Below are 26,610 nucleotides of genomic sequence, written 5' to 3' on the forward strand. Positions count from 1 at the left end.
TCAAAAGTATTTCCTTACAGGAACAGCCTGCTGAAGAGCAGAAGAAATTCAGGGACACACAAAAAGATTGTAACATCACAAGTGGTTGAGGCAGGAGAACATACATCTGAACTCTCAATAAAGAAAGTAGCAAAGGACACACATGCGCGCACACACATGTGCGCACACGCACACACACACACACACGCACATGCACCCACACACACACACACACACACACACACACACACACACACACACACACACACACACACACACAAAGTGGAAACTTTGTGTGTGTGCATAAGTCAGGAATCTTGTTATTACCGTATGATAAACGTGTTCCTCGAGTGTATCTCACAGGTAAACAGGAAGTATGAAGTCTACTTGACCCAAATGTGCTTTTCTACTTCATCAGGATTTCATGGGGAATTGGGGAATTGGGGAATTTTGATGGGGAATAACTGAAACCCATGGTTGCCAAAATCATAATAAAAAGATACGGACAGACACAAATTTAACAAGACGTGGCCATAGTGAAGATTTAGTTGTGATTGACTTTACTTCCTCATAATTCCCAAAGATCACTGCTATTGAGGTTAAGTATATTTTCTTTAGTTGTTAAAGGGGTTCAAACAGATAAATTAGCCACCACTTTGATTTATAAAATGTAGACACAGCTCTTGATGCTTTGAACCTCAACAGAAACTTTTGCAAAAGGCTGCTCTCTTCTGGTGGCAGCTTGTCACAACACACTCTTCTCCGCCTTTTCAGTCACTAGTAAATATGGATTTAAGACGTTAATATGAAATCTATCAGTAACACTCACTCACAGTTCATGAGCCGGGTCATAGAGAAAATGGGTTTATTTGTAATACAGCAGGATTTTGTTTGTTGTCTTACATCACATACAGATGTCTCCATGCATTCAGCATTGAAACAGTTTTTACCGCTTTTTGTATCTACTTGTGTAACTATAACGGTACAGAGTGAATCAAGTTTTTTCTTTTTTGTTCGCACTGATTATCATTGTTTCACAGACACAGTCTACACCCCAAAGAAAACCAAAGAAAACGACCACCAAATATGAATCACGAAAACAAACAAATAATAAGTCAAAACTTACCGAATCATTTTAAACTGTGGTGCAAAAGCATAGACAAATAAAGCTGTAAATCATTCAGTACAGATAAATATACATGACTCAAAATCAGAACTGAACGAGCTGAAAAGAAATCAATCAAACGGTATCACTATAAGGCCACAAAACCCAAATGATCAAACTCATCAAACTCATGATTACCATATATGCTGAATATGAACAATGCACTCATAACTTGGTGGAGTGGATTCAGAATATGTTGTACTGTCACTGGTATATGAGTAGTAGTAGTACCCATGTATGGCACACAATAAGTCATTTTAATAACAGAAGTCTGTGGATTCTGCTGGTATCAGTGGTGACGCAGTAACTCATCTGCTGTTCAGAAGTGAGTCAAGGATGTGCTGATGAGTGAATTGTTCTGCTTAACCTGCTTTCATTCACATAATTATCACAGAAATAAAGGAATATGCATGTCAAATAAATATTACAGTCATTTATAGCTTCATCAACAATATTCACATTCAGTAACATAAAGTTATCTCCCTCCCCTGATATGCAAGTCTGAGACAAAGAAACACCCAAAACGAGAGCAACTTGATGCAGTTTGAGTACTCACATGAACCCACATGAAGGCAGACAAGCAACAGCTGTGCATATCACGAATGTTGTGTTCTGTATCCTGCTTTCACGCTAAAAAGACCATAAAGCTGACTTTACTGGACCGAGCACATGTTGACAGCTAAATGCAGAAATTGGTGGTTTGGTTTCTGCATCCTACTGTAAACAGCAGCAGGACACGATGAGGGCAGGTAGAGAAAATCCACAAACAGCGTCAACATGCATGCAGCTCCGAGGATGGAAAGGTATGTAACGATGCTAGCAAGATCAACCAGAATGCATGCAGCTCAGGCGGCTGAGAACGTGTTATTATTTAAAAAGGGCGGCTTCAATTCTTGGGATTGCCACGCAGGTAGTAAAAACACGCCACAGATATCAAAGTATTTTCAAAATGAGGCAGTAAAGGGATGTGTTACTCCAGTCCCGTTGTCTTTTTCATGATTATTACTGACTGGGCCGCTTGCACAAACACATACAGGTTGTGGGCATGCTCACACACTTTATCTGAGTATCAAAGTGCCTCAGCATTGCTCACACATTAAAATCGATGATTGTTCCCACACATGGCTCTGTTTGGGGGGAAAACAAACAGGTGCAACCGACACAGATGAGTTCTTTGTTTGGAGGACTGACAGTTGAAAGACATACATCAAAAAGTCCTGTTTGACTCATTGCTAACTCAGTGGAGTCACACGCGACGTGGTACAGCACCAGAGACGAACATACACCAAAGGACAATAGGTGTGTGTGTGTGTGTGTGTGTGTGTGTGTGTGTGTTGTGTGTGAATGGTTATATATGAAGTATATGATAATCTGCCTTTAACAAGGGAACTGCAACAGACTGAAAATGAAAGCCTAAAATCTTTCCCAAACCCAGAATCTTGCTTTTCACCTATTGATCAAAATCCCTGTTTCTAACTCCCACCCTCATTCCCAAAACAAGTAAAAGGTTGGACGGGTTTGGCAGCTTGTTCCAGCTTTCTTCTCACTTCTTGTTCTTGAGTTGATTGGCCAGCCAATCGAGACCCTCATAGAGGCCGTCGCCGCTGGTAGCGCAGGTGGCCTGGATGTACCAGTTACGGTGACGCAGGGAGTGTAAGCCCAACTTGTCTGTTAACTCGGCAGCATTCATGGCGTTCGGTAAGTCCTGTTAAAGAGCCGAGAGTTCAGTGATGCGAGTGTTAAAAACCAGGGATCAGCAAGATATCTTTGTTTATTGTTTGTGTTGAAATATTCATGTATTTACTATGGATGGATGTGTGCACTTATATGCATATGTGAAGTAAATTCATTGATTTTTCTATTGAAACTAATCATTTAGATAATTCTTTTAAGGAAATTGAGCTCTGTGAAATTGCGGTGGGCATTTTCCACTATTTTTAGAGACCATCACTTAATTAATTAATCCAAAAGTAATCCGCAGATTCATTGAAAATGACATGCTCATCTGCAGACTTAGTAATGTGCCACAGTGATACAAAAAATGGAAAGGCAAACTTTAAAGAAATAGTTTTATATTTTGGGAACTACATTTATTTGATGATAAAATTGATCCCACTGAATATGAAGCTACAGCTTGCAGGCTTAGCTAGCCTGGCTTTGTCCGAAGGTGAAATCTGCAAACCAGCATCACTAAAGCTCACAAATTAACATATTGTATTAGTTCAATATGTAGAACAACAATATTGTCTTGACATTTTTATCACAAATAATCAGCGTGAGGTAGATTTGTATCCCAAAGATACTAAGAGGTGGATTTGTGTGGGTCGATGCTACACTACAACCCTGTTGTGTATTAATGTATATGTACCGTGTATAATATGTGTATACATGCAGAGGGTTGTAGTTTCTTGCCTGTTTGTTGGCAAACACAAGGAGGACCGCGTCTCTCAGTTCGTCTTCAGCCAGCATCCTCATCAGCTCCTCTCGGGCTTCGTTTACACGTTCTCTGTCGTTACTGTCCACCACAAAGATTAGACCTGAAACAGCGAAAAAACTAAATACATTATTTTCTAGAGGAAAATGGGAAATTTGCTGGAGCTACCCTTTGATTAGTTCTACTCACCCTGTGTGTTCTGAAAGTAGTGTCTCCAGAGGGGGCGAATCTTGTCCTGCCCACCCACGTCCCACACAGTGAAGCTGATGTTCTTGTACTCCACCGTCTCCACGTTAAACCCTAAAAATAAGAGCAGGGTCACACAACATGTGAAGCAAACATGGTGGTCCACTCATTAGTGTGCATGGCAATATGTTATTTTGACTGTGCAACTACCAATGGTTGGGATGGTTGTGACTATTTCCCCCAGTTTGAGCTTGTAGAGGATTGTTGTTTTTCCGGCAGCATCGAGCCCCACCATCAAGATCCTCATCTCCTTCTTCCCTATGAGGCTCTTCAGCAAACTCCCAAAAATGTTCCCCATGATTCAGATGAAGTTCTTTAATATCAGTGTGTGGCTACAATTGTGATTACAGATGCCTTTCTACAAAGTTAGACTCGTCCAGCAGGGATAGATTATGAAGGAGGGCTGAAAGGGAGCAGAAGAAATAACAATTTAGTAATACTTTTATGTGCGTTGCTATATTGCAAGATAAAATAAATCCAAGGATGCTGTTCTAAATCCCACACATGTTGAACGAAAGAGAGGATAATTAATCAGCTGACCTGTCCGTAACACCTTGGTTGAATTACTATCAAGGAATGCTTCAAGCTCACAGTTCCCTTTTCTGAAAAGACTGCACCACTATGCCAGAAACTCCCACTTCTACATGCACACCCTCAAGACAGGTGCAAGCTATGCTAATTGCCCACAGTCATTATCACAGAGCGGGTGAAGGAGATGCATGTCAGTGCCATGACTCCAGGCTGCAGCACAATCTGCTCAGACCCTTCTCGCTGATTTTTTTTTTTTTTTTCATCTCCTTCAAATGTTAGCCTGCAATAACGCCAAGCCCTCGGAGCACATGCAAAATGTCCTACATTACAAGGCCTGGCTTGAACACATTCCGTCTCAACTACAACCCCAAAACCACCTGGACTAAAACAGGGACAGAGGAACACATTTTCACGAGTCTGCAGTCGAGTATTCTGAATATTAAGAGGCCAAACATCTTTTGCAGATATAGTTGTCAACAGAACATAAAAGGTCCACTGATCTCCATTTACTATATATACATATCAAATAGACATCAGTGGATCAATAAACACACTGAAAATAGAAGATAAAATACATATACGGTCGTCAGTCGATGTGAGGCTAGCTGTCCATGGTGCTGAAGAGGATCACCACACTTGTCACAGCCTGAAGCTCACAGATGGTTTACAGGTTTAAATATGAGCTGTTAAGTGGTGGTTTGTGTGGGAGCAAGGCCACAACATGCCGGCCGCCTGATCACGTTAACTCAAGTCACGTTCACCTCTAGCCAGGGTTGCTACGGTAACATTAGGTAACGTAACGGCTATACCACCGTTATTAGCCGTTAACGTGACATTGGCCCCGCACATCGCTACGCTTTAACCAAACGATTACCTCTCAATTCCAGCTAACGTTACCATGCTTGATAGTTTCCTCGCTATCCAGTGTGTTGTAAACTACTTTGTCGGTCTAATTGAGCTGTAATCGCCGTGTCGATGAGACGCCGCGGTGGCTATCGTATATCCTCCGTCCCGACCCACCCCATTCATCCATCCGCTCATCCCTTCAGCAGGCATCCTGCTGCCGGCGAGCCGCCCGCCGCGGCTTCAGCCCGGAGCTAAACAACCGGCCATCAAACACACCATGCGTATATTATCAGGCTGGTGGAGGTGCCAGTACCCTCACTTACCTCTGCCGAGTAGTCCTCTACTAAACGCCTCACTGGATTTTACCTTGCGGGGACAACTCAGCAGTAAACGCGATCTCGCGAGATTTGAGGCAAAAACCAAACCGTAATGTTGTTGACAGTCGTTTTGAGAGGACTGTGAGTTATTTATTGATTTTAAACTATGTGGCACATTTCTATCCGTTTTTAGAACATTCTCGCCACAGCACGGCTTTGTCTTTGAAAAGCTGTACTGTTGCAGTAGATGAGCGATGTAGAGGAAACTTTAAGGTAGTTAGTTTTACTTTAAAGGCCCTGCATACCCATGGTCTACCAGTACAAATGATTTCAGGCATTTTAGCTCTGTGTGTGGGGCCTGTTTCCCCCTGTGCACACCAGAGTAACTCCCAGGGTAGATTACTAGTTTCATATTGGGCCCTGTGGTAATATCAGTAATGCTGCAGGTGGAATTTATGGTAACAATTCGCTCTGGAGTGTCCCTCTTTGCAAAGTTTGGCCTTGGTAACAACAGATAAATCCTAAACATATAGGTTAAGCTTTAGCCATTAAAGTTTCCATGCCAGCTAATTTAGTTCTTCAACATAACATCAATAGGAACTTTATTTGCAATTATGTTAATGTATCATAGTAAATGTAAAAAAAAGAAGAATGAAGTACATTAGCAGAATGGGTTCACAACACACTCACAATACCAAATGCTGAGAAGCATCTCCAGCTTCCCTCATTAAAACACTGTAAACCAGCTCAGGTTTTACAAGAGATGACCAAAAGCCACATGCTTGCTTCACCAACTTTGTATTGGTTGTATGAACATTAAGTTCAGGAATTTGCGCTAACTGGAAATAAGTAGAAATTACAAGAAATCATTTGGATTTGTAATGAATGTATTTGCCACTGAGCCTGACACCCTGTGTCAAGTTCCAAAGTTCCTGTTATGTGTGAAGTTATGAAGTTTTCAGGAAATGGTGACATGCTCTTAAGTATTGCATAACACTTGTGCAATATTTGAACGAAGCACATTCTCTAAATTTAAGTTGAAATATCATTATCAGTATTATGGAGGAGGCAGGTTTTATTTTTAGTTTGCACACAAAGATAAGTCATTCATTTATATTTCAGTGCTACACTGTTTTTAATGTTGCTGATCATATTGATTTACAGGGAATCTGTATTTCCTGTCATTTCAGCCATTTAAGTTAAGTTGACCGCACATTTACAAGGCGTTTGGCATAATGTAAGATACAAGGTTGCTCACCAGGGTTCGGTAGTCAGACATGAATAAGCAGCACAGTGATGAGCCTGAAGCAGCATGGCATCACACCACATTTATCACTGAGCAGCCTCGGTTTGTTTTAGTTAGCACCATCTAACAGAGTTTATTACCAAACTAACTTATCTGCAGGAAAAACTAGCCTTTGTCTAATGCATGAGCATGTGGCACAAATACTGCAATCTGCTCCGGTGATACTTGCACAAGTCTTGATGGCAAACAGAGGACTTGAGACAGTTGGTGGTTCAAATGGTTGTAGTTTTACAGGTCATTGTTTCAAATAAAAGCAACGGGCAGTGAGAGAACTTTATAGATGACAGCAACACGAGTCCATAAAGTTGTTAAATGTGTGATGATCCTTTTCCTGGATCATCACAATACATGTAGTGGTTTTACATTTCCAAACTTCTGTTAATTAAGCTATATTTTATTTGCTTCATTTGTGACTCGCTGGCATTTCATGACCCTTAACAAGCCACTGAAGGACAGGATTGTACGTTACACTGAAACTAAAAATAAGTGATGAAAGTGAGTCGTGAAGAAAATATATCTCAATGTTTCTGGCAGTTTTTGAGAACATCTTTTTTTTGTACTACTAACAAATATATAAGAATTATATCGTTAAATATGAGTGAATCTACTTTTTACAACACAATGTTTGTTTTACATATTTTGAGCTCACATGTGGAGCAGTCATATATGATTTTAAAGGCCCTGGTAAAGAAATGTCTTAATAAAATTCTTCATGTGGTCCATAAACACAGAACAACTCTGGTTGTTACCAGTGGTGGATTGGCCATAGGGAGTACCGGGAGTTTTCCCGGTGGGCCGGTCAGTAATGGGCCGGCAGTGGCTGACCTTTTTTGTATTTTTTTGTATGTAAAGACGCATAAGAGGCCCAGTGGCCCTATGATAGGCCCAGTAGTCCCGCCCACGCATTTTCCAGATCCCCCCTCGTCCAATCACCTTTAATGATGAGCTAATGACACATCATTAGCATTCTGTGTGTCACGCCGGAGCACTAATGAAAGAACCCAAATGCACGACCCGAGGCAGAGAGTAAAGTTCACAAGAATTCCTTTATTGATAAAGGTAATATTGCAACAGGATAGAGTCTCTGGAGAAGGACCGCCGAAGGTTCTCCCGATGTAACTGGGGAGGGACTGAGGCCGGTCGGCAAGGCTCTGACCCGCTGTGGTGAGAGCAGCTGTCTCACTCAGGGGAGAGTAGAATCGCCAACGTAAACAGTCCAGGGTCATTCACAGGAAGGCAGTCAAACTCGGCAGAGGTACAGGCAGGGATCGGGCTTACTCGGAAACGAAGGGACGTCGGAATCAGAACTGGATATCAGGCAGGAAAAACGCTGGTAAGTTGACTCACAAGTGAAGAAAAACGAACTGGCAACGAGACAAGTGAAGCACAGAGTATATATGCACACTGGGAGGGGAGTTAACGAGACACAGGTGAAACACATCAGGGCAGGGAGAGGTAATCACACATGAGGAAGTAAAGACAGCAGACATGACACAGGAGGATGATTTCAAAGTAAAACAGGAAGTGACAAGACAACAAAAAGCACTACCGTCTAGTGACGGTTGTGACACTGTGAGAGAGAAGAGAAAGAAAAAATGGAGAAAAAACGAAAAGGCGGTGCAGAAAAACTGAGGGAAAAGAAAAAAAAAGCTCTCGCAACTGATGCTGCTAAGAGCAGAAATATAATAAACATGTTTGCTGCTGCGGGGCCGGCGGCGGTGGCGTAGCCTCCGGCTCCGGGGCTTTGGCTGCGCTGGGCGCGGCGGGTCCCTCTCAGGTGTCGTCGGACAGTGAAAGTGAGGCTCCCGCTGCCATGGTGGCACAGTGTCATGAAGTGGAGCTTCTAATGAGCACCAAGACACGTCTGGTATGAATGGACTCACTTTACTGGTGAACTGCAGCATTACAACTGTTAAAGCATTGAGAACGCGCTCTTGCACCCGACATGTATATATTTTCCACACGTAACATCAACATTAGTTAGCGTCAACAAGCACGTATCATTGTACTTTCTGCCTTCAAAGTAAAAGCACTTCCTGTTTCCATGCTCTTCACAATAAGAGTATATAATGTAATAAAACAAGTTACAACATACAGGAAGGGGTGGAGGAGATTGGTGGTGGTGATGGCAGGTGAGTGTGCTAGCTAACATGTTGATGTTGTGGATAAACACTCATTCACTAAATGTTCAGAAACGTTGTCTATGAACTTTACTTGACATAATAGATAGCGTGTGGTGTAAATCTAGTTCTAAAATGTTGGAAAATGATATACTATCCTGATTAATTAACCACTATTTTATGGTGCTGTGGTTTGAGCATGCAGATCTGCTTTTTCACAATTTTTATAATTACAAATCAGGTCACCAGAGTTAAAGTGTTTTAAGTATCAATATACTTTCTTTAAGCTCCAATTTGTTCAAATGTGCTTAACCTATTTTTTTCTGTCAGTGTTTATGGTTTATTGTCCATGCTTTTCTTTTTTTTGAACACTTACTTATGGAAATTTTCAGATTAAATTACATCAAATAAGAGACAAGGAGACAATGACCCATTTCAGTATAGTAGTATTATTAAGGGCTTGTGTGATTATATGTACAGTACATCAACGGACCGAGTTGGCACAGTATCTGCGCGCGGATTGTGGTGGGTCAGTCTGGACCAAAAAGTCCAGGGCCGAATTTTTGTCCCCGTCCAGGCCTGGTTGTTACTATGATCTTGCTTTTCTACAGGGTTGGAAGTCGGCTCATTTGGGAAAAGGTGATGTAATACTGCCATGCACCAATCAGAGTTTAGCAACATTTGAAAGCTGTGGGGTTGTTTGCTTTTGCTGCCATGACCAATGTCATTCAAAGCGGATAAAAGCACACCCACAAACGAATTACTTTTTCAGTGTTAAATTCTTAAAGAGTAGGACATAATAATGTGTTAAATAAGTAGTGTGCTCCTGCAGCCCCCGCATGGAGCAGCAGCGCCGGCTCGCCGCTGCGCAGCACCGCCCCCTCTTCTCTCCCCGCTTCCGCTTCTCTCCCCCCGACAGCCTGATGGGATGCTGGCGGAATGTTTTGAGGCGGGCTCTTCAGGGAGACCCAGGTGTTGGGACAACGTCCACGGGCCGCGAGTCCTTATCGCCACAGCGTTATAACACATCAGCATTAATCGGCGCTGAGCCATTTTGGACACACAAGGGCTCGCGCGCAGCTCTCTCCTGAGTGCAGAAGAAGACACGGAAGTTGTTGGATGGCCGCTGTTTTCCAGAAGTTTACGATGAAAAGCTGCGTTTTCCTGCTGCTGCTCGGAGCTTTCACTTGTGGACTCGCACAGGGAGAAGACGGGGAAGCCGAGGAGCTGCAGGTGGAGACCCTGGTGAGTGGGATATGTGTTACACAGGCATGGGCCTACTGCAGTAACATAGCTGATCTTAACACAATGACCAAATGCATGCAGCAGCGTTAACAGTTAACTCTTCTGACCCAAGGTGAAACCCGAAACTTGCTCTGTACTTTCCACGATGGGAGACACGCTGCAAATCCACTACACGGTAAGTCAGAGACACATTTGTTGAAACCAATAAAACAATCTAGTCCCCTGCTTTATGTTGTAATAATGTGTATAACCCGGCCCAGCTGATGACGAAAGCAGTTGTTGTCTATGTGGCACCATGTGGACTCGTACCGCTATGTTTGTGCATTTAGCAACAACACACAGATCTGCGGTCAGCAGATGTTAGACAAGTCTTATTTATTTAACATATGATGGATTGTGGTGTATTGTCCCTCAGGTTGTTTTATTTGGCTCTTTCTCGTTGGCTTTAACTCGCCTCTGTGATGGGGCGGTGCAACACGTCAGCAGTAAAGCCCACTGGAGGCTCGTGCTTTTCAGTCCACAGGCATGTGGATCATCAGGAACTTAAATAAACTCACAGTTGTATATTAATTGAAGCTGCATGGTACAGCAACAACATGTTTAATGTCAGGTAATGTAGTTAGCAGCTGTTAGCCAATGTGTTGTTCAACTACAGGGTTTCAAATGGGATATCTACAGAAAACTAAATAAAGCAAAGAAGATCCACTATGTCTCAATTATAATGGTAATACATGAGAGGAAAACACTGGGCTGATACACAGCATACACTATAAACAAATTATCATAAATAGTGCACATATGCCATAGGTTTTGATCATTGTTTAACATTGAAAACAACTCTATATTAAAAATGCATAGGCTATTAGAATACATATTTACACGTTGTACATTTTATAATACATTCAATAATACAATTATTACAACATAATAAAATTACATAAAATCTCAAATTGAATATATCCTAGAATCAAACACTGTGAGTAGGGAAAAGGTGAACTGATAATGAATGTGCCTTCTTGTTTTATGAGATTTGGCCTAAACTGGCTGCATTTTTAACATATTGGATAACTGGTCGACCTCCAATGCCACAAATATAGCATCAAGCAAAAGCCGAATTTGGCTGAGAATACTTTCCTATTGATAATTAACTTCTAATTTAATGATTTAATAACACAGAAGAGGCGAACTATGCTGAATGAAAGATTGTCTTACAGAAATGATCAGATAACTGAAAGTTTTGAGCTTCAAAAGACAGCTATAAACTGGAGTTTTGAGCATAGCTGATCGGCAGTACTACACTGTAAGACTGTGACAGGTGTTTAATTAGTCAAGATTGAAATACAGAAATAGTTGTTAGTTTTGCTATAGTCCTTAATCTGTTATTTCTTATCAAAGATTTTTTCGGGACAATTTAGAAAATATGCTTATTTGCTTACAGGCCAAGTGTCAGATAAGAAGATAGATCCCACTTTCATATCTGTATTTTACATATGTAGCTGAAACCAGCAGCCGGTTAGCTTAGCTTAGCACAAAGACTGGAAACAAGAAAAAGCATAGCTCTGACCACAAAATCTGCTGGCCAGCCACTTCCACTAAATGATACATTACATCTCGTTCTGGCAGGTGGATTATGTAAAGTTTATACAGAGCCGGGGCAACTTTCTGACTTTCCAGTCCTTTAGCTTTATGCAGACAGGAAAATGTTAACAATGTTTTTTCCTAACTTTTGACAAGAAAGCAAATGTAGCAACATGTCTAACTATTCCTTGGATACGCACTATGAGTGTATTATGTATTGATCAAAAATGCTAAATTTTCCATAATTTCTAAAGTGTTATTTACCTGTTGAGTCAAATCCATCAACATGACTCAAGTATTACATTTAAACAAGTCAAGCAATACAATCTCTCTCAGTATACTTTCATGTCACCATCTCATGCTTCACATTGAATGTTTCACTGACCAGGGTAAACTGATGGACGGAAAGGTGATCGACTCTTCACTATCCATGGATCCTCTTGTCGTCGAGCTGGGGAAGAGGACAGTTATTCCCGGTAAATGAACAGTAAATCCTTTTGTGTTGCTCAATCAAGTGACATTTTGATTTGCCTAAAACTGAAAGATAACTGCAGGCGGTTGTGTGCCGGCTAAGGAATGTGCTTGTGGTGCTGATTAACTTTCTCTGTTCTGACTTTCTTATCAGGTCTGGAACAAAGCTTGGTTGGCGTGTGCTTAGGGTAAGTGAAAAGTAAAAGTCCACTGGGAAGAAAGAGCGTAGCAATAGATTGTCTTTTCAATATCTATCCTGTCATGAGCCAATTCAATAACTATTGTTTTGTTGTATAATCTGAGAAATACTTCCTCAGGAAATGTGTTTTTTGTATTTCTATCATTCAGGCAAAAAATCAAAGCCATTATCCCACCTCACCTTGCATATGGAAAAAAAGGTTACCCTCCTACGATTCCAGGTACTGAACTAAATCTCATACAGAAATCTAATTCATATTGAATACAATGGACTCTGTTTCAATAGTGCAGTATCTATTTGCAGAAAATCCCAATTCTGTACATACCGAAGATTAGTGTTTGCACTTTACTGTGCAACTCTACACAACTATGATCACATACATCAGCACAATATCACTAAACATTTCTTGAAGCATACGGCTGCTGTTGTTCTAAGGTTTTCTTATTGTCAACAAATCTCATGAAAAGACCAAAACCAACAAGGTGATAGTCTGTGTAGGGTTTAGCTTCATTATTTAAAAAAAGTCTGTGATTTTATAAAACATCATGATACTAACATTTTTGCAAATAGTTGCTGGAGTAAATTGTGCATTTGTTGGGGACTTTTTTCAGCTCCGTATTGATATACACGACAGTGAGAATATACGACATTTGCAATGATTCAATTAAACTACAGTGGCCTGTGTTTATCATAATGAAGGAACTGGTCACCCAGTGTAAACATTTAAAATGTGTACATGGAAAAAAAAATAACATATAAAACAATTGTTGTTAGTTTAATTAATTCAATATCTTGACAACAAGACAACTGTAGTCGTTATTTGAAATATAAGTTAGTTACTGATTTCTCTTTTGTTAATATTTCTTTTTTTTTGTATTTCATGTCCTCATTTATTTTATGTACATGATGTACAGTCGATGGGTGAAAAACAGCTGATGTGACAAAAAATGTAACATGAACTTGTTCTAGGTGATGCTGCCCTTGAGTTTGAGGTGGAGGTGGTTTCTCTGAAACAGCAGACGTCATGGCAGAAAATGGTCAACGACGTGTTCCCCCTCGTGTGTTTGGCTCTGGTGCCCACTCTGCTTGGCTTGGTGGGACTTTACCTCTACAAAAAAGCCAACGCCGAGAAGCCAAACAAAAAGAAGGCCAAAGATAAGAAGAGCAAGAAGAAATGAGAACACGGCACATCATTATTTAAATAAAATAAAAATAAAAATATTTGAGTTTTTTCATGTTAATTTCATATGAATACAGACTTTTGATATGTGTATTAACACCTGCAATTTGAATCAATGTGTTTATAAAATACAGTAGTTATCTTTTAAGTGTGTCAGTTATAGCGGGCTGAAACTTCTCAGTACAATTTCCCCTCAATCAACCATTCACACAGCAGGCAACGACGGCATTTCCACATCGAGACCAGAGAAACTGGGGATCAAAAAAGGTTTATTAAGGTGAATGAATTAAATAGCAGCCTGCACAGACCTGCTCCTTTATAACCAGGTAAATGGCAGAGCACCGTCGAGTAATGGCCTTATAATGAAACATGACTGGATAGTAACTGATTAAAAAAATGATGCAACAGGTGCTAAATCTTGACCTACGTCTGGATCCACAGTGTGTCGCCATGAAGGTCCAGCCAAAGAAAAGAGGCAGGTATCAGAGACTTGTATTATGGGATGCAAAAAGAGCTGTAAGTCAATAAACATCTGTAGTCAAATTGATTAAATGAAACCGCTCCTGCTAAAAATTCCCCTCACTTCGACGTCATTCCTGCGTGCTTATAAACTTTACTGTCCATTTTCTAGAGATGTTTGAAGTTACATCCTCCAAATAGATCAACTTTATTGAGTATTTGTAGTTTGTAGTTAAAGATACAGGAAACAGCACACACACATAAAGCTCTCATAGAAACTCTGCAGCAACACAGTGCTGTCTGAGCTGAACTGTCAGACAGGTGACTTCCAACATTTTTGAAGGCATACCATTGAATTTGTGCTTTCTTCTACCTTCCAGGCTGCCTTTGATAAGACAATATTTAAGTCTTAAAAACTGATTAGTTAGGTTATCCACAGCAATAAAGATTGTCTTTATTTTTCCTCAAAATTACATTAAAGATGTGTTGTTATTGAGTAGATGTAGTGTAGCCTTCGGTGACAACGACATTTCCACAAAGTTAAAATCACTTTTATGCCTTGCAATTTAAATAAATGGCTGCCTCAAAGGTAAGACAAATACATTCGTAGACCACCCAACATGTTTTGGAAAATGGCCAACTGTAATGTAATGTTGATATCGTTTGCAAAAATGTAACTGCATGTAAACACCTGGTCACCTAGTTCTTCTATTGTAAGCAAACCGTGGATGATAAAAAAGAAAAAAGAAAAAAATCTGCATTTTCACCTAAATGTGAAGAATACGTGGCCAATAGAACATAGTAGGTGTATTACATTATATTTTACACTTTTATCAATACTGTCAGTCGACGTGGAGAGCTGAGGAACATAGGTGGGCTTGTTTTATTGTACGGCGCTGCTCGACTGCATAACCTCTGTGATCACAATGGTTTCAGTAATATAGAACTCGCTGGTATGACACCTTGACTTCCCTGATATCCTTCCGCGAAGATAATGGTATTAGTATAATTTCCTTGAAGAACATATGTGTATTTTTTGTCGTTTGAACAGATCACTATTACACACAATGTTGTATAAAGTAAAATAAATAAAAAATATCGATGAGCTTATGTTTTTGATACTAAATATTTCGAGGGCGGAGCGGATGGCACTACTTCTCGCAGTGCCTCCTCTTCCGGTCCTCTTTCCAGCTTCCCGTGCAACATGGTGAGTGTGTTTCAGCGGCTGCCGTGTGGCGAAAACTGAATTAACCGTCGTTTTATTTTAATAATCACACATACTTAGCTCTCATGGTGTATTTTGTATCACGTAGCTAAACCACAATGTGGGGGATAAAGCTTCGACGTGACTTACGTATATTAAACATGAAGTCTGGGCCTAATGCTAGCTGTTAGCATGCTAACCGTTTTGGGGCATGTGTTCCTGAGAACTAGCGACGTTAATGTTGATAATGTGCGGGGAAACTTAGCGGAGACATGTGGGTTCAATAGTTATGTTAGTTTCGCACGATGATGTTCACTAATCCGCCAGTTGAATACAATGGAAAGCTCTAAATTATGTAGATTTGTGTTTTACGTGTTTCGATGGCTGCCGACTCGAGTCCCCGCAGCCATCACGTAATACGATGCGCTGCTGTATTAAAGTGTATGAGACAAGAGTCACCCCAACAAACTGATGACGGCTATTGTTTTAGTATGGAACTACTGGATTAGTTATGGGGATTTCTCTTGTTATCCGTGGCCTTTTTACTTAATACTTTGCAACATTTAAGTGACTTGAAAGTGTAGTTTGTAGGGCTGGGGTTTAAAAAAAACAAAGTAGTTTGCCGTACATTATTTTTAAGATATATATATATATATATATATACACACAGTACTGTACCGTAAAAACTTAACAATAAAATAACCTACATTTCGTAAATGCCGTCAAATAGCTAAGCCTTTTTAAATTAATACCCATTTTCAGTACTTGACAGTTTGATGCCCACGTCTGTGTACATTCATGTACTAAAACAATTGAGGTTCAGCACCAAGACCCAAGCTGTCTGGATGAAATTTGTACCTCTAACTATAGCATTTGTTTTACAGACTAAGAAAAGGAGGAATAACGGTCGTGCCAAGAAGGGTCGTGGCCATGTGCAGCCCATCCGCTGCACCAACTGTGCCCGCTGTGTCCCCAAGGATAAGGCTATCAAGAAGTTTGTCATCAGGAACATCGTGGAGGCGGCAGCCGTGAGAGACATCTCCGAGGCTAGTGTCTTTGACTGTAAGTGTATTTGCGTTTATTTTTCCTGTCAAGCATGTCTGTATTTTGACCCTGCTGGCATAATCCTCATTTGAACCTTTCTCTTAATTTCACTCTGCAGCCTATGTTCTGCCCAAACTCTATGTGAAGCTGCATTACTGTGTCAGCTGTGCCATCCACAGTAAGGTGGTGAGGAACCGCTCTTGTGAGGCCAGGAAGGACCGTACCCCACCACCCAGATTCAGGCCTGCTGTGAGTACCTTCTACTGCACTGTACTCTGTACTCCTGTCAGATCTGTTCAGTAAAGCTATACAAAGTCCTAATCCACAGTGGATAATTTGACTAGTCATAGCAGGAAAAGCACAGGTGAAACTAATATCATTAATTATGAATTTTTGTTACCTTCAGGTGAGTCAGTAAGTATTGTGTTGGAACAGGCACACCTGAATGCAATGTAACCATTTTATTTATTAAACCTGCGATTGACAAGTCACATTGTCCACAGTAAGAAGGGTCTATATTGGATATCAATTTAAATTGTTTTTCCCCTTTATTTTACAGGCTGGTGCACCAAGAGCTCCTCCTAAGCCCATGTAAAGCAGAATTTAAAGATGCTGTACACCTGAAAAAATAAATTCACGTCTTTACAAAAACTTGAATGTGTGAAGCTTATTGTTCTCAACAAACCATTAGTTGTGTAGTTTTAGGAAAGACGGGTCTGTCAAGTATTTTATTTGGAATAGACTTTTACAGTACAAAAATTACAGTAGTTTAAGATCGAATTATGCAAATGCATAACTATATTATGATTCATGAAAAAATGCTCTGCAGTGTTTTTACCTCTTATCGGCCCATTTACAGGTTGGGAAGGCTAACAAAGATAATCAATTGAAAGGAACAAATGGTGCAACAACACAAATATTTAAACACAAAATACCCCAAGTAAAGCTTTCTGAAATATACTATTAAAATGAAGACCGTTTATTTGGTTGTCCTTGTATCTAAAAGGGGTGTTAGTTAAACAAACAGCATTGGTATCGCATGCATCAGGTAAGAAGCACATTACGGTTAGGTGTTGCACATATGATTACAAAAAAATCTACACTCAAATATGAATTCTGCAGAAGAGCCAGGTCGTTAACTCTGTACAGTATTTTTTTTTTATGGATTCTACAGAAAGTTTGTACATATTCGATCTAGTTCTTTGGCTCCTGGGAGGCTACACCATCATCAATGTATTCCTTTGATGGTCAATGGGGTGTACAAATGAATATGGTTCTGGCCAAGATCATTCATTTGTGATATTATTTATACTCTAATGTGATGCCATTTATAACGATCAGTACTTGCACCACATTAACCATTGGCAAGTTAAACTTCTACTGTGTATTCTAACTGAAAACAAAATGCAGAAAAGACCTCTGGCCAAAGGCACAATAGTAAAGTCTACTAGAAGTCACCAACAGGAGAATCATCACACCTGGGCCATTGTGTAAATACAAGTGGTTGCCTAGATCACAATATACACAGTGAATTAAGATGTAATAGATTGCTCAAAGCATTTCTACTCATGCAAACTGAGAAGACATTTGATTGATTTGCAATGATATTGTTGGTGTTTAATCATTTAAAGTCACACTATCAATGTTTTATAGACTAAGTTGTAGGAATCTACATCTCAATTTTCTGTCCCAACATGATTTAACAGTCTATTGTGTTAAGGCAAGATCATTTTATCATTATATGAAGCAACTTTGGAAGAAAAAAGTCAACTATTTGATGTACTGGTGAGAAAATTGCCACAATGTCTGTAAGATACTTTTAAAATCTAGCTTTCTAACTAATCAAAAAAAAATGCCGCTCCACTTGTAAAACAAGTCAGTTGAGATTTTAAAAAAGTATTTCATTTGAAAGGGAAACCACAACAGATCTTTTAAAAATTTCTTCTGCAAAATTGTGGAGATAACTCCTTGGAAAAAAAGACTTAACATTTATAAAGTGTTACTGATGGCAAGGAAAAGAGACCAAATTTGTCTTTGCATCTTCTTCCTAATTCATACTGTATGTACAAATATCTTGAACTTATTTTTTATTTTGCCACTAATAGGAAAAAGTGCTCAACAGTAGAAAGTAGTGGTTCTTTGGTTCAGCCATGGGGGAACCATTATTTGGTACTATACTATACGAACCACTCATGGTGATCTAAAACAAATGTTTTTAAAAGTACTTTTATTCCTCTAAATAAATACAATGTCAACCTCTGTGCATTTAGACCACTACTTAAAAATGTGCGACTCCATACAGGACAGATTATGACAGAACCATGACAATAAATGTTCATTTAAAGCTGGTTCAGTGGTTTCTGTTAAGCCTGCAAAAGACTTCTGAAAAGCAACATTTCATGATGCTGCAAATTGCCAGTTAGTTTAAACTCAAGGAAAATCTTATCCCAAATATGAATGGGCTCTAGTCAGCTGATGATTTGAACCCCTCTTGATCTATTTGTCCCAAATGTACTTTTGTGGTCATTTATAAGGGAGATCATCTACCAATGTCCTGTTCATCAACACAAATTAAGTATTGATTTTTGTGCCTAATTCTGTAATCCAGACATTACACATTTTCCTGCTTAACGGTACAACTTAATGTGCTTAAAGTCCAATATAAACAAAGTTTCTACAACAACCATATATATTGTTTTAACATGTAAACGGATAAGGACTGAATCGAGGGCTGACGATGTTCTTATAACTGAAACATTCCTCTTGACATACATTTCATTTCTGCACCATAATACCACAACAGGATATATTAAAGATCACAATCAATAAAACCAATTTGGAAATAAACACCTGTATCACTCTGTGGACTGAAATGTGCTCCAAGTAAAGTAAAATAAAATATTTTTGGGGGGATTTAACCTGTGAGGATAGCAGTAAACCACTCACTCATGTCATAGCAGCATGCGCCAAATGCCATGCACATTGAGTCTTTGATAAATTAGCAGAAATAGTTATTTGCAAACACATTAATGAAAATCAACCCAACTTTTGAAGAATAGGAGAATAGAAATATTGTGCAAAGCTAGAAGCCAGAGACTGTCAAAAAAAAACATTTGAGTAAGTCCACTATTGTGTAACTGATGACTTCTAACATCTCCAACAATGATCTGATTCAAGAGACGACAGTTGATAGGTCATGTCTTCAGTCTGGTCAACAAGGTGTGATCATGGTGAAGAAAGGCACAATACAATGAGATAACACAAAATAATTTAAGAGGAAATAGATTAGTGTTGGTTTGCATTTTGATGTAGTTACGAAATGGAAAATATCAATTGACTTGTAAAGACCCTTCACTCTTCAGTAATCTCTGAAATTGTGGCAGTGATACTCGTATTCCTCTCAGTTTGAGAAAAACATTCCATCAGTTTTTCTCACATTTTAAGAGATATGTTCAGGTCATTAATGTATTCCATAAAATAGTTTAATATAATCATAGTATTCTGGCAGGGATCAGTGCAACAAAAGCAGTCATAGAAAATAAAAACAAACATTTCATACACAGCGCCTCACGGCATTCACACAAAGGCCTTCATTTTCCACTTATTAAATTTACTTCCATAAAACAAAGGGTCTGTCACATGCTCCCTTTTTCTCTCACACACAAACACACTCACACTCAGATTTATCCACCCCACCCCTTTTAAAAACAAAAGTGCATTTCTTGCTCACCAACAACCCCTCAAACACATCTGTTCGACTTGGACCTGGTTTTTGAGTTTGGTCTGCACTTCACTTCTCATTATAAAAAGCAATCTATTACAGAATGCAACCACATTGGAAAAACCTTTGCAGAACGTAACATTTGTTCGGGAATCATTTCATTGAATAAGTGCTTTTAGAACAAGTAATTAAAATACAGATTCTATTGTAGGGTGAGCCTATAAACTTCATAATATTGTCTTTTATGTGTTATCTCTGTTAAAGTGCACAAGTAGGGACAGTTTTCATGTTACGGACAAAAGTCAGATTTGTCTACGGTAATTTGTGCATCAGGTTTGAATCCTGAATTTTGGAGCAAGGCACATCTGCAGATTAAAAAAGTGCATTGGCTCTTCGTCTACTTTATAATACATTGAATTAAAAGTGCATTTAAAATTGATTAATTGGTCAAGGTGCATTAAAGATAACAAGGACCCCTATTGTAATTTTAGAAAACACACATATGAGCCCACCAGTAAAGCTGGTACATGCTTACTATACCTGTGCCAGTTTTAAATATTCATATTACTTTTATGTCAGTTTCTTCTTAGCTTCTTCGTGTGCAGACCAAACCCAGTCGGGTCCTTGCCTCAGTGTATCAATAGCTCTAAGTTAAGCAGGTGGACCACCCTTCCTCCTCAGTCAAGGATGTGCTCACCACGGACAATGTGTGAAGAAAATTCATAGCGGTCCTGGCTGCGGTGCCCACAGATGTTACACTCAAAAGGCTGGCGAAAACCGTGGCAGCCCATGTGGATGGTATACATGACATGGTCCAGGAAAAGCACACGACAGTGCTCACAACGGAAAGAGCGCACAGCTCGCCCCTCCCCATCTACAACCCGAAACGACTCCTTAGAGGTGGAAGAGGCCGCTGTAGGTGAGCTCGGAGTTGGCGTAACTCCAGCAGGCCGTAGGGCAGAGTGGCTTCCTCCTTCTCTTTTCACCTCCATATCTTTGGCGTGGCTGGGATTGTGTCTGTTCCGACTCTGGTGGTGTGCAACAGGAGGAGGTGCTGGGTGATGGTTGTTGGAGTGTTGAAAATGGTGGCCGTTATTACTCTGCAGGGTCGGAGTCAGAGCTTCACTGTTGCAAGGCTCATCTGGCATGCTCTCTGTATCCGTAGAGTCCTGGCAACCGTTGCTCGGTGAAGGTGCGTGACTTCGGCTTGCAGGCAGATCTTCATGACCCTCTGCTGCCTCCCTTCCCCCAACACCCGCGGCTCCCAGCCCGGCTCCAGTCCCCGAGCAATCCATCCTTGGGCCTAGAGCGGTAGACATGTGAACGGAGCTGTGCATTGGCCTGAGTTCTGATAAAGATGAAGGGTGAGTGGTCGGAAGATGTAGAGGCCTCATTGTGTCTGATACCCCTCCACCTCCATTTCCTGCCACTCCCACGTATTCTCCTCCTAGACCAGTAAAGTGCGGGGTTTCCAGTTCACCTGCGGACATCTCCCCGTCTTTATCCAAACCAGCGCTGAGCTCATAAGGTGCATCTGCAAGGTTGAGATGTATGTGCTTCTGTCCTGTAATTAAAAAAAAAAAACACAATCGTATGATACTGTGCTATGGAGGTCTGGGATGGAAAAAAAGGGCAGCCAAATAGCCCAGGTAAATTAATAGCCTGTAAAGTTATTTGGATTCATTCTAATGTTGGAAGTTATGATGAATGAGTTCACATTCAAAATCTAGTTTTTATTTAATTTCCTTCCAAAATGGGAGTATTTTATTGGAAGACCCTGTTTCTCCTGACAGGATGCGGGACTGGAGTGTGTATATGTATATGTATATGTATATATATATATATATATATATATATGTATATGTATATATATATATATATATATATATATATATATATATATATATATATATATATATATATATATATATATATATATAAAAAAAATAAGGTTTATGACAATAAGGTTTTATCACTGTTTACTTGTAAACTGCTGTTTTCACTGTTAGACCACAGCTCTCCTGCACCAGCTATGTGTAACTGCAATCAATAAAACTCAAAACAAAGCACGAAAACTCCCTTATTGACTTTGACATTTGGTTTGAATCTACGGCCAATCACACAGCTTGGATACATAAAACTGAGAAACCCTTTGGTCACATCTCGCACAAAAAGATCAGTAGTTCTATGTATGTGGTGTCCAATTTAACCAATTAAATCTGCTTTCAGTTTCCTCAACTTGTCCACATTGAGACCAATTGCTCACCTACAAATTTTTGTGGTGTGGATCTCTTGCGTTTGGTGATGCTGTTGGCGAGCCGATCGATAAATGCCATCTTGTCTGAGGAGGGTTGCAGTAGAGAGTCTGGTATAAACTCTAGCTCTCTCATCTCCTCTCCTGTACAGAGTACAAACAAATTGTAGTGTTATTTGGGGGGTTTTCTTATTACCCAGACAGCATCTATCCCAAATGTTTAAGTTGTATGCTGGTTTTGGACCGAAAAGAAACTAAGTGAGGGGTCGTGTGCACTACCTTGTTAAGGAGGTAGACTACATTTCTACACTAGATGCACAATCCCTTTGGAGACTGATATTTACAACACCATTTAATAATTTTTTGGTTACTGTCTTATCTGAGAAAAGGTTTTTCTTCTCCAAGAATGTCATGAAACCGTACCTGGATTCTGTACACAGGAGGGCTGATGTGACTCCAGACTCTGTAAATAGCTGTGGCAGCGCTCACGGTGCTCCTCCAGGGTGCTCTGCTGCTTGTAACTACGGCCGCAATAACTGCACTTATATGGCTTCCCTACAGTTGGAGAGGACACTGCGGACAAGTGGGAGGATGGCCTTATTATTGTCAAATTACAAAACACTATCATGAGAAAAAAAAACAATCAGGCTTGAAGTGGTCCTACCTGCATGCGTGCGAAGGTGGCCAGTAAGCGCGTCTCGTCTTCGACAGGCATAGCTGCAAAAGGGACATTTAAAGGGCTTCTCCCCTGAGTGCAGCTTGATGTGGCGGAGCAGGTTACCCTTTTGAGTGAAGGAGGCGCCACACTGATTACACTGGAATGGTCGCTCACCTGAGGATAGATCAAACCTGTCAACCAAACACGTTTGACTAAATCTATAGTTTCTGGTGCATTGGGCCTAGTATGTTCTTGCTCTTTCACTCAAATTCAATGCAAGTACACCTAGGCATTACAAATAGTATCCATCATCACAGCAGCTTTTTTTTTGCCACTCAGTCTTGATTAATGGCCGGGGTTCAACTCTGCACAGTCAACATGTTCAGTTCTTGTGTCAACTGATCAGTCACCTGTATGGCTGCGTTTGTGCACCATGAGAACATTAGGCCCAATGCAGATCATTCCACAGATGTCACACTTAAGCTTTCCATTTGGCAGTCTGGTGGCTCCAGCTTGCAAGGTTTCAGGATTGGAGAGCTCCCTGTAGCTTCCGACAGCCTCAGATCCCTGCTCTGGACCTTCATCCTCTACCCGCTCCCCTCTTTCATCTTCAGTACTACGACCTAGGTCTTCATCACTGTACAGCTCCACTTTAATGGAGTTGGCTACAGAGACACAAGAGCAAAGATAAAGAAGGCCCTACATTTTATTATCGGTCAACCAGTTGCCAGACTTAAGAGAAAGAGACACCAGAGTGTGCAGAGTCTTACATTTAATGTATAAACAGTAGTAATGCCTAACATGGATACTATAATATGTATTAAGTGAAATCTGAATAATTCATTAATTATAAAAATGTCTGTCTATGTTTGCACAACATTTAACAAATTACAGTAAGAGTAAAAGTATATGTTATTATATGTCCCACTATATATTGGGAGCTAAAACAGAAATTACTTTCAGTAATAATTAAGCTTTTGGGATTTTATGAACCATTACATTGTCTCTTTTGTGGGATTCACTTATTTTTACACTGACCACTGAGGGAGCGACTAGGGGAAGTCTCCTTGCTGTTTGGGGTGCTCACTGTTGGACCTCCAAGGGCCCCAGAAAAATCTCTTTCCATTGAAGAGTCTCTACTAGCTGCGACCAAGAAGGAAACAAAAGCAGGATGTCATTTGTACAACATGCCAACTAATTAAGGAAAGTATATCTGTGATAGAAAACCAAAAACCATTCCTACCTGATATGCAAGACCGGCCATTGCAGTCATCAACATCCATACTAGTTCAAGCTGAATACTGAAATGACAGTTATGTAAGATGTTAAGAATAAACTGAATCTAAGACATTCACTCAGGCACCAATGCACTCAACAACACAAAAAAACAAACCCCATTAATACAACAGGAAAATATACAATAGTTACAGGTAGATGTCCAATTGAAGACCACATTATGAAATGAAAACCCCTGTTGCACGTCAAGTTAAATTGGTAATTAAGGCATTAAGGGGGGTCAGAGGGGTTCAGGATAAGGATTATATCAAACACCTTCAATGGCCCAAAAAAATAAGATAAAAAAACACTCACGTCTAGCTTAAATATCAGCTAACTGCCATACATTCTGAACTGCAACCATATTAACTGTAACACCTGCTCCTGACGCTAACAATAAATGTGTTGAAGAGTAGTGTTAGATGACATCAGTTAATTAATCATACCAGAACATATTCAGGCGTTATCTACAAGCTAAGTAAGCACCAGCTCGAACCTGAGCGGATCAGCTGATAGATTCGGTTACATTTAACGTCAGATTGACCCATGAAAACATCGAAAAAGTAACTTGATGTTAAACCAACCTAACCTAATGTAACGCTCATCTGGCACAAATCAGACCAGATATTTTAAAAGAGAAAGCGTGTTTACTTTCTCCTTTACATAACGGTGGCGTTGAGGTAACCTAAGTTCACAGGTCGGCCTTGATGGCTAACGTTAGCTCACTGTATGTGATGGAAATTACCGTTAGCCAAGTTAGCTAAACTCAACACTGCAACGTTACACCAGTCTGCCATCCTCGACAGCTTGTGTGAACTAAAAAGCATGGCGCGGAGTAACAGCTCAGTAACATTGCCAACGGCGCAAGGTAGATGACGCTGACTTGTGACATCAATTGACTGACTGACGCTAAATTGGACATTCAAGTCTCTGCGACGTCTTGTTTATCGCTAGCACAACAAACCGACGTTAGCCTGAACTGTCTAAGCTAGCTAGCCGCCACTCAGTGTTTCCTAAACGGTTGCTATGGCACCCACCCCCTCCCTGCTGCTATGGCTAGCCCGCTAGCGGTTAGCTTGCTAGCTCGCTGTACCTGAAGCCAGGCGCTGACGTTGACAACACAACACAGCAGAGGCAGTCAACTGTGAAAAAGTACTTTTAAAGTTGTCTAGTTGTCCCAGTGACTGTTGCATTACCTGTCCCTGTCAGGGCCGTTTCAGTTATGGTATTCTGTATTTTCATCTGCCTGTTTATGACGGCAGCATCTCCCGGCAGCGTTTACCTCTAGCTCCAAACAATTTCCGGTTAACCACCAGCAGTGAACCGCATTAACGCTACATGGACCACTAATCTGCATCAAATCTAACATTGGTTTACTTTTATTCAGCACGTAACGTTACACACATACACAATATAATAAATAATGACGTAGTTGTGTTTTAATTAAGATAGTGCAGCTGTGCTTAAAGCTGCAGTAGACAACATTTGTTTCTGGTGACAGTTTTTAAGTTTTTAATCAAATGAACCCATGAATTACTGTATGTAGTTGTACACATACAATTTGTTAGTGTTTTTCAAATCTGTCATTGTGATGTTTTATTTTCTGAAGGCTGCTGGCTTCTATTCTCCCAATAGTTGTTATGTGTATATATATATATATATATATATATATATATATATATATATATATATATATATATATATATATATATATATATAGTTAATGTATCTTACTTTAAAATAATATACTGCCTGAACTTTATATTTTCTAAATCCAACACTTGTAATCGATGGAATCAGACGTTACCATTCCTCTTCTGGGTTTTGAGGAGGAGGGACAGAAGATGAGTTGTCTCTTTCCTCATCATCTCTTTCAGTTTCCTTCTTTTCAAGTATTTCCCTCTTTTTGTCAATAATCTTCTGGGTGAAATCAACCAGGAACAGTCCCTCCGTCTCTTCATCTGAGGTATTACAAGACAAAATGATTCAAAATGAAAATGAAAAAATTTCAGTCCCAAATAAAGCATACCAACATGATACGTAGATGCTTCATTAAAAATGACGGAACAGAATCTCCCCTTTTTTGTGATAAATTAGTCAAACTACTACTGAAAAGCATACGTTTGATTTTGTCTTTACGAAAGCCAGTCGTGCCAGAACCTTGTTGAACATTTGATAAAAATATATAAGTCTGGAAATAAGTCAACACATGTTTTGCTACTCACCAGTTTTCAATAGTCCGGGGTGTTTTGAGCAATACCCCCAAACTATTGAAGCTCTTTAATCAGCAGCTGTTTATAAAATTGTAAGTATACCAGCATGGCCGTTGCTTAAAAAAAAAATCACAAGTCAATACAGTATTTAAGCTACATTTATGC

General features: G+C 39.9%; 4 protein-coding genes across 5 annotated transcripts; 2 read left to right on the forward strand and 2 right to left on the reverse strand.

Annotated features, from left to right (window-relative positions):
• Positions 1-2,687: 2,687 nt before the first annotated feature.
• Positions 2,688-4,122, reverse strand: LOC306736118 (ADP-ribosylation factor 3-like; the record flags this gene model as incomplete). 2 transcript variants are annotated; one of them, XM_079217717.1, is made up of 4 exons in its annotated part: positions 2,688-2,849; positions 3,557-3,681; positions 3,768-3,878; positions 3,975-4,122. In XM_079217717.1, 4 exons carry the CDS (start codon positions 4,120-4,122, stop codon positions 2,688-2,690), a joined length of 546 nt encoding a protein of 181 aa, XP_079073843.1. The 2 variants fall into 2 exon arrangements, with proteins under 2 accessions (XP_079073843.1, XP_079073844.1); XM_079217718.1 differs by lacking the exon at positions 3,768-3,878.
• A 5,746-nt stretch (positions 4,123-9,868) lies between these two features.
• fkbp11 (FKBP prolyl isomerase 11) lies at positions 9,869-13,685 on the forward strand. Its single transcript, XM_079217890.1, has 6 exons — positions 9,869-10,189; positions 10,302-10,364; positions 12,156-12,243; positions 12,393-12,426; positions 12,587-12,657; positions 13,407-13,685. The coding sequence occupies exons 1-6, from the start codon at positions 10,064-10,066 to the stop codon at positions 13,613-13,615; spliced, it is 591 nt and encodes a 196-aa protein (XP_079074016.1). The 5' UTR covers positions 9,869-10,063; the 3' UTR covers positions 13,616-13,685.
• A 1,575-nt stretch (positions 13,686-15,260) lies between these two features.
• Positions 15,261-16,981, forward strand: LOC306736756 (small ribosomal subunit protein eS26). Its single transcript, XM_079218419.1, has 4 exons — positions 15,261-15,283; positions 16,165-16,342; positions 16,443-16,573; positions 16,884-16,981. Exons 1-4 carry the CDS (start codon positions 15,281-15,283, stop codon positions 16,917-16,919), a joined length of 348 nt encoding a protein of 115 aa, XP_079074545.1. The 5' UTR covers positions 15,261-15,280; the 3' UTR covers positions 16,920-16,981.
• A 3,741-nt stretch (positions 16,982-20,722) lies between these two features.
• Positions 20,723-24,240, reverse strand: LOC306736037 (zinc finger protein Eos-like; the record flags this gene model as incomplete). The annotated part of the gene is made up of 7 exons (XM_079217617.1): positions 20,723-21,609; positions 22,312-22,443; positions 22,723-22,872; positions 22,964-23,131; positions 23,368-23,622; positions 23,996-24,100; positions 24,201-24,240. The coding sequence occupies 7 exons, from the start codon at positions 24,238-24,240 to the stop codon at positions 20,723-20,725; spliced, it is 1,737 nt and encodes a 578-aa protein (XP_079073743.1).
• Between the last annotated feature and the right edge of the window lie 2,370 nt (positions 24,241-26,610).

The sequence above is a fragment of the Taurulus bubalis genome (assembly GCF_910589615.1).
Source record: "Taurulus bubalis genome assembly, chromosome: 5".
Taxonomy (NCBI): domain Eukaryota; kingdom Metazoa; phylum Chordata; class Actinopteri; order Perciformes; family Cottidae; genus Taurulus; species Taurulus bubalis.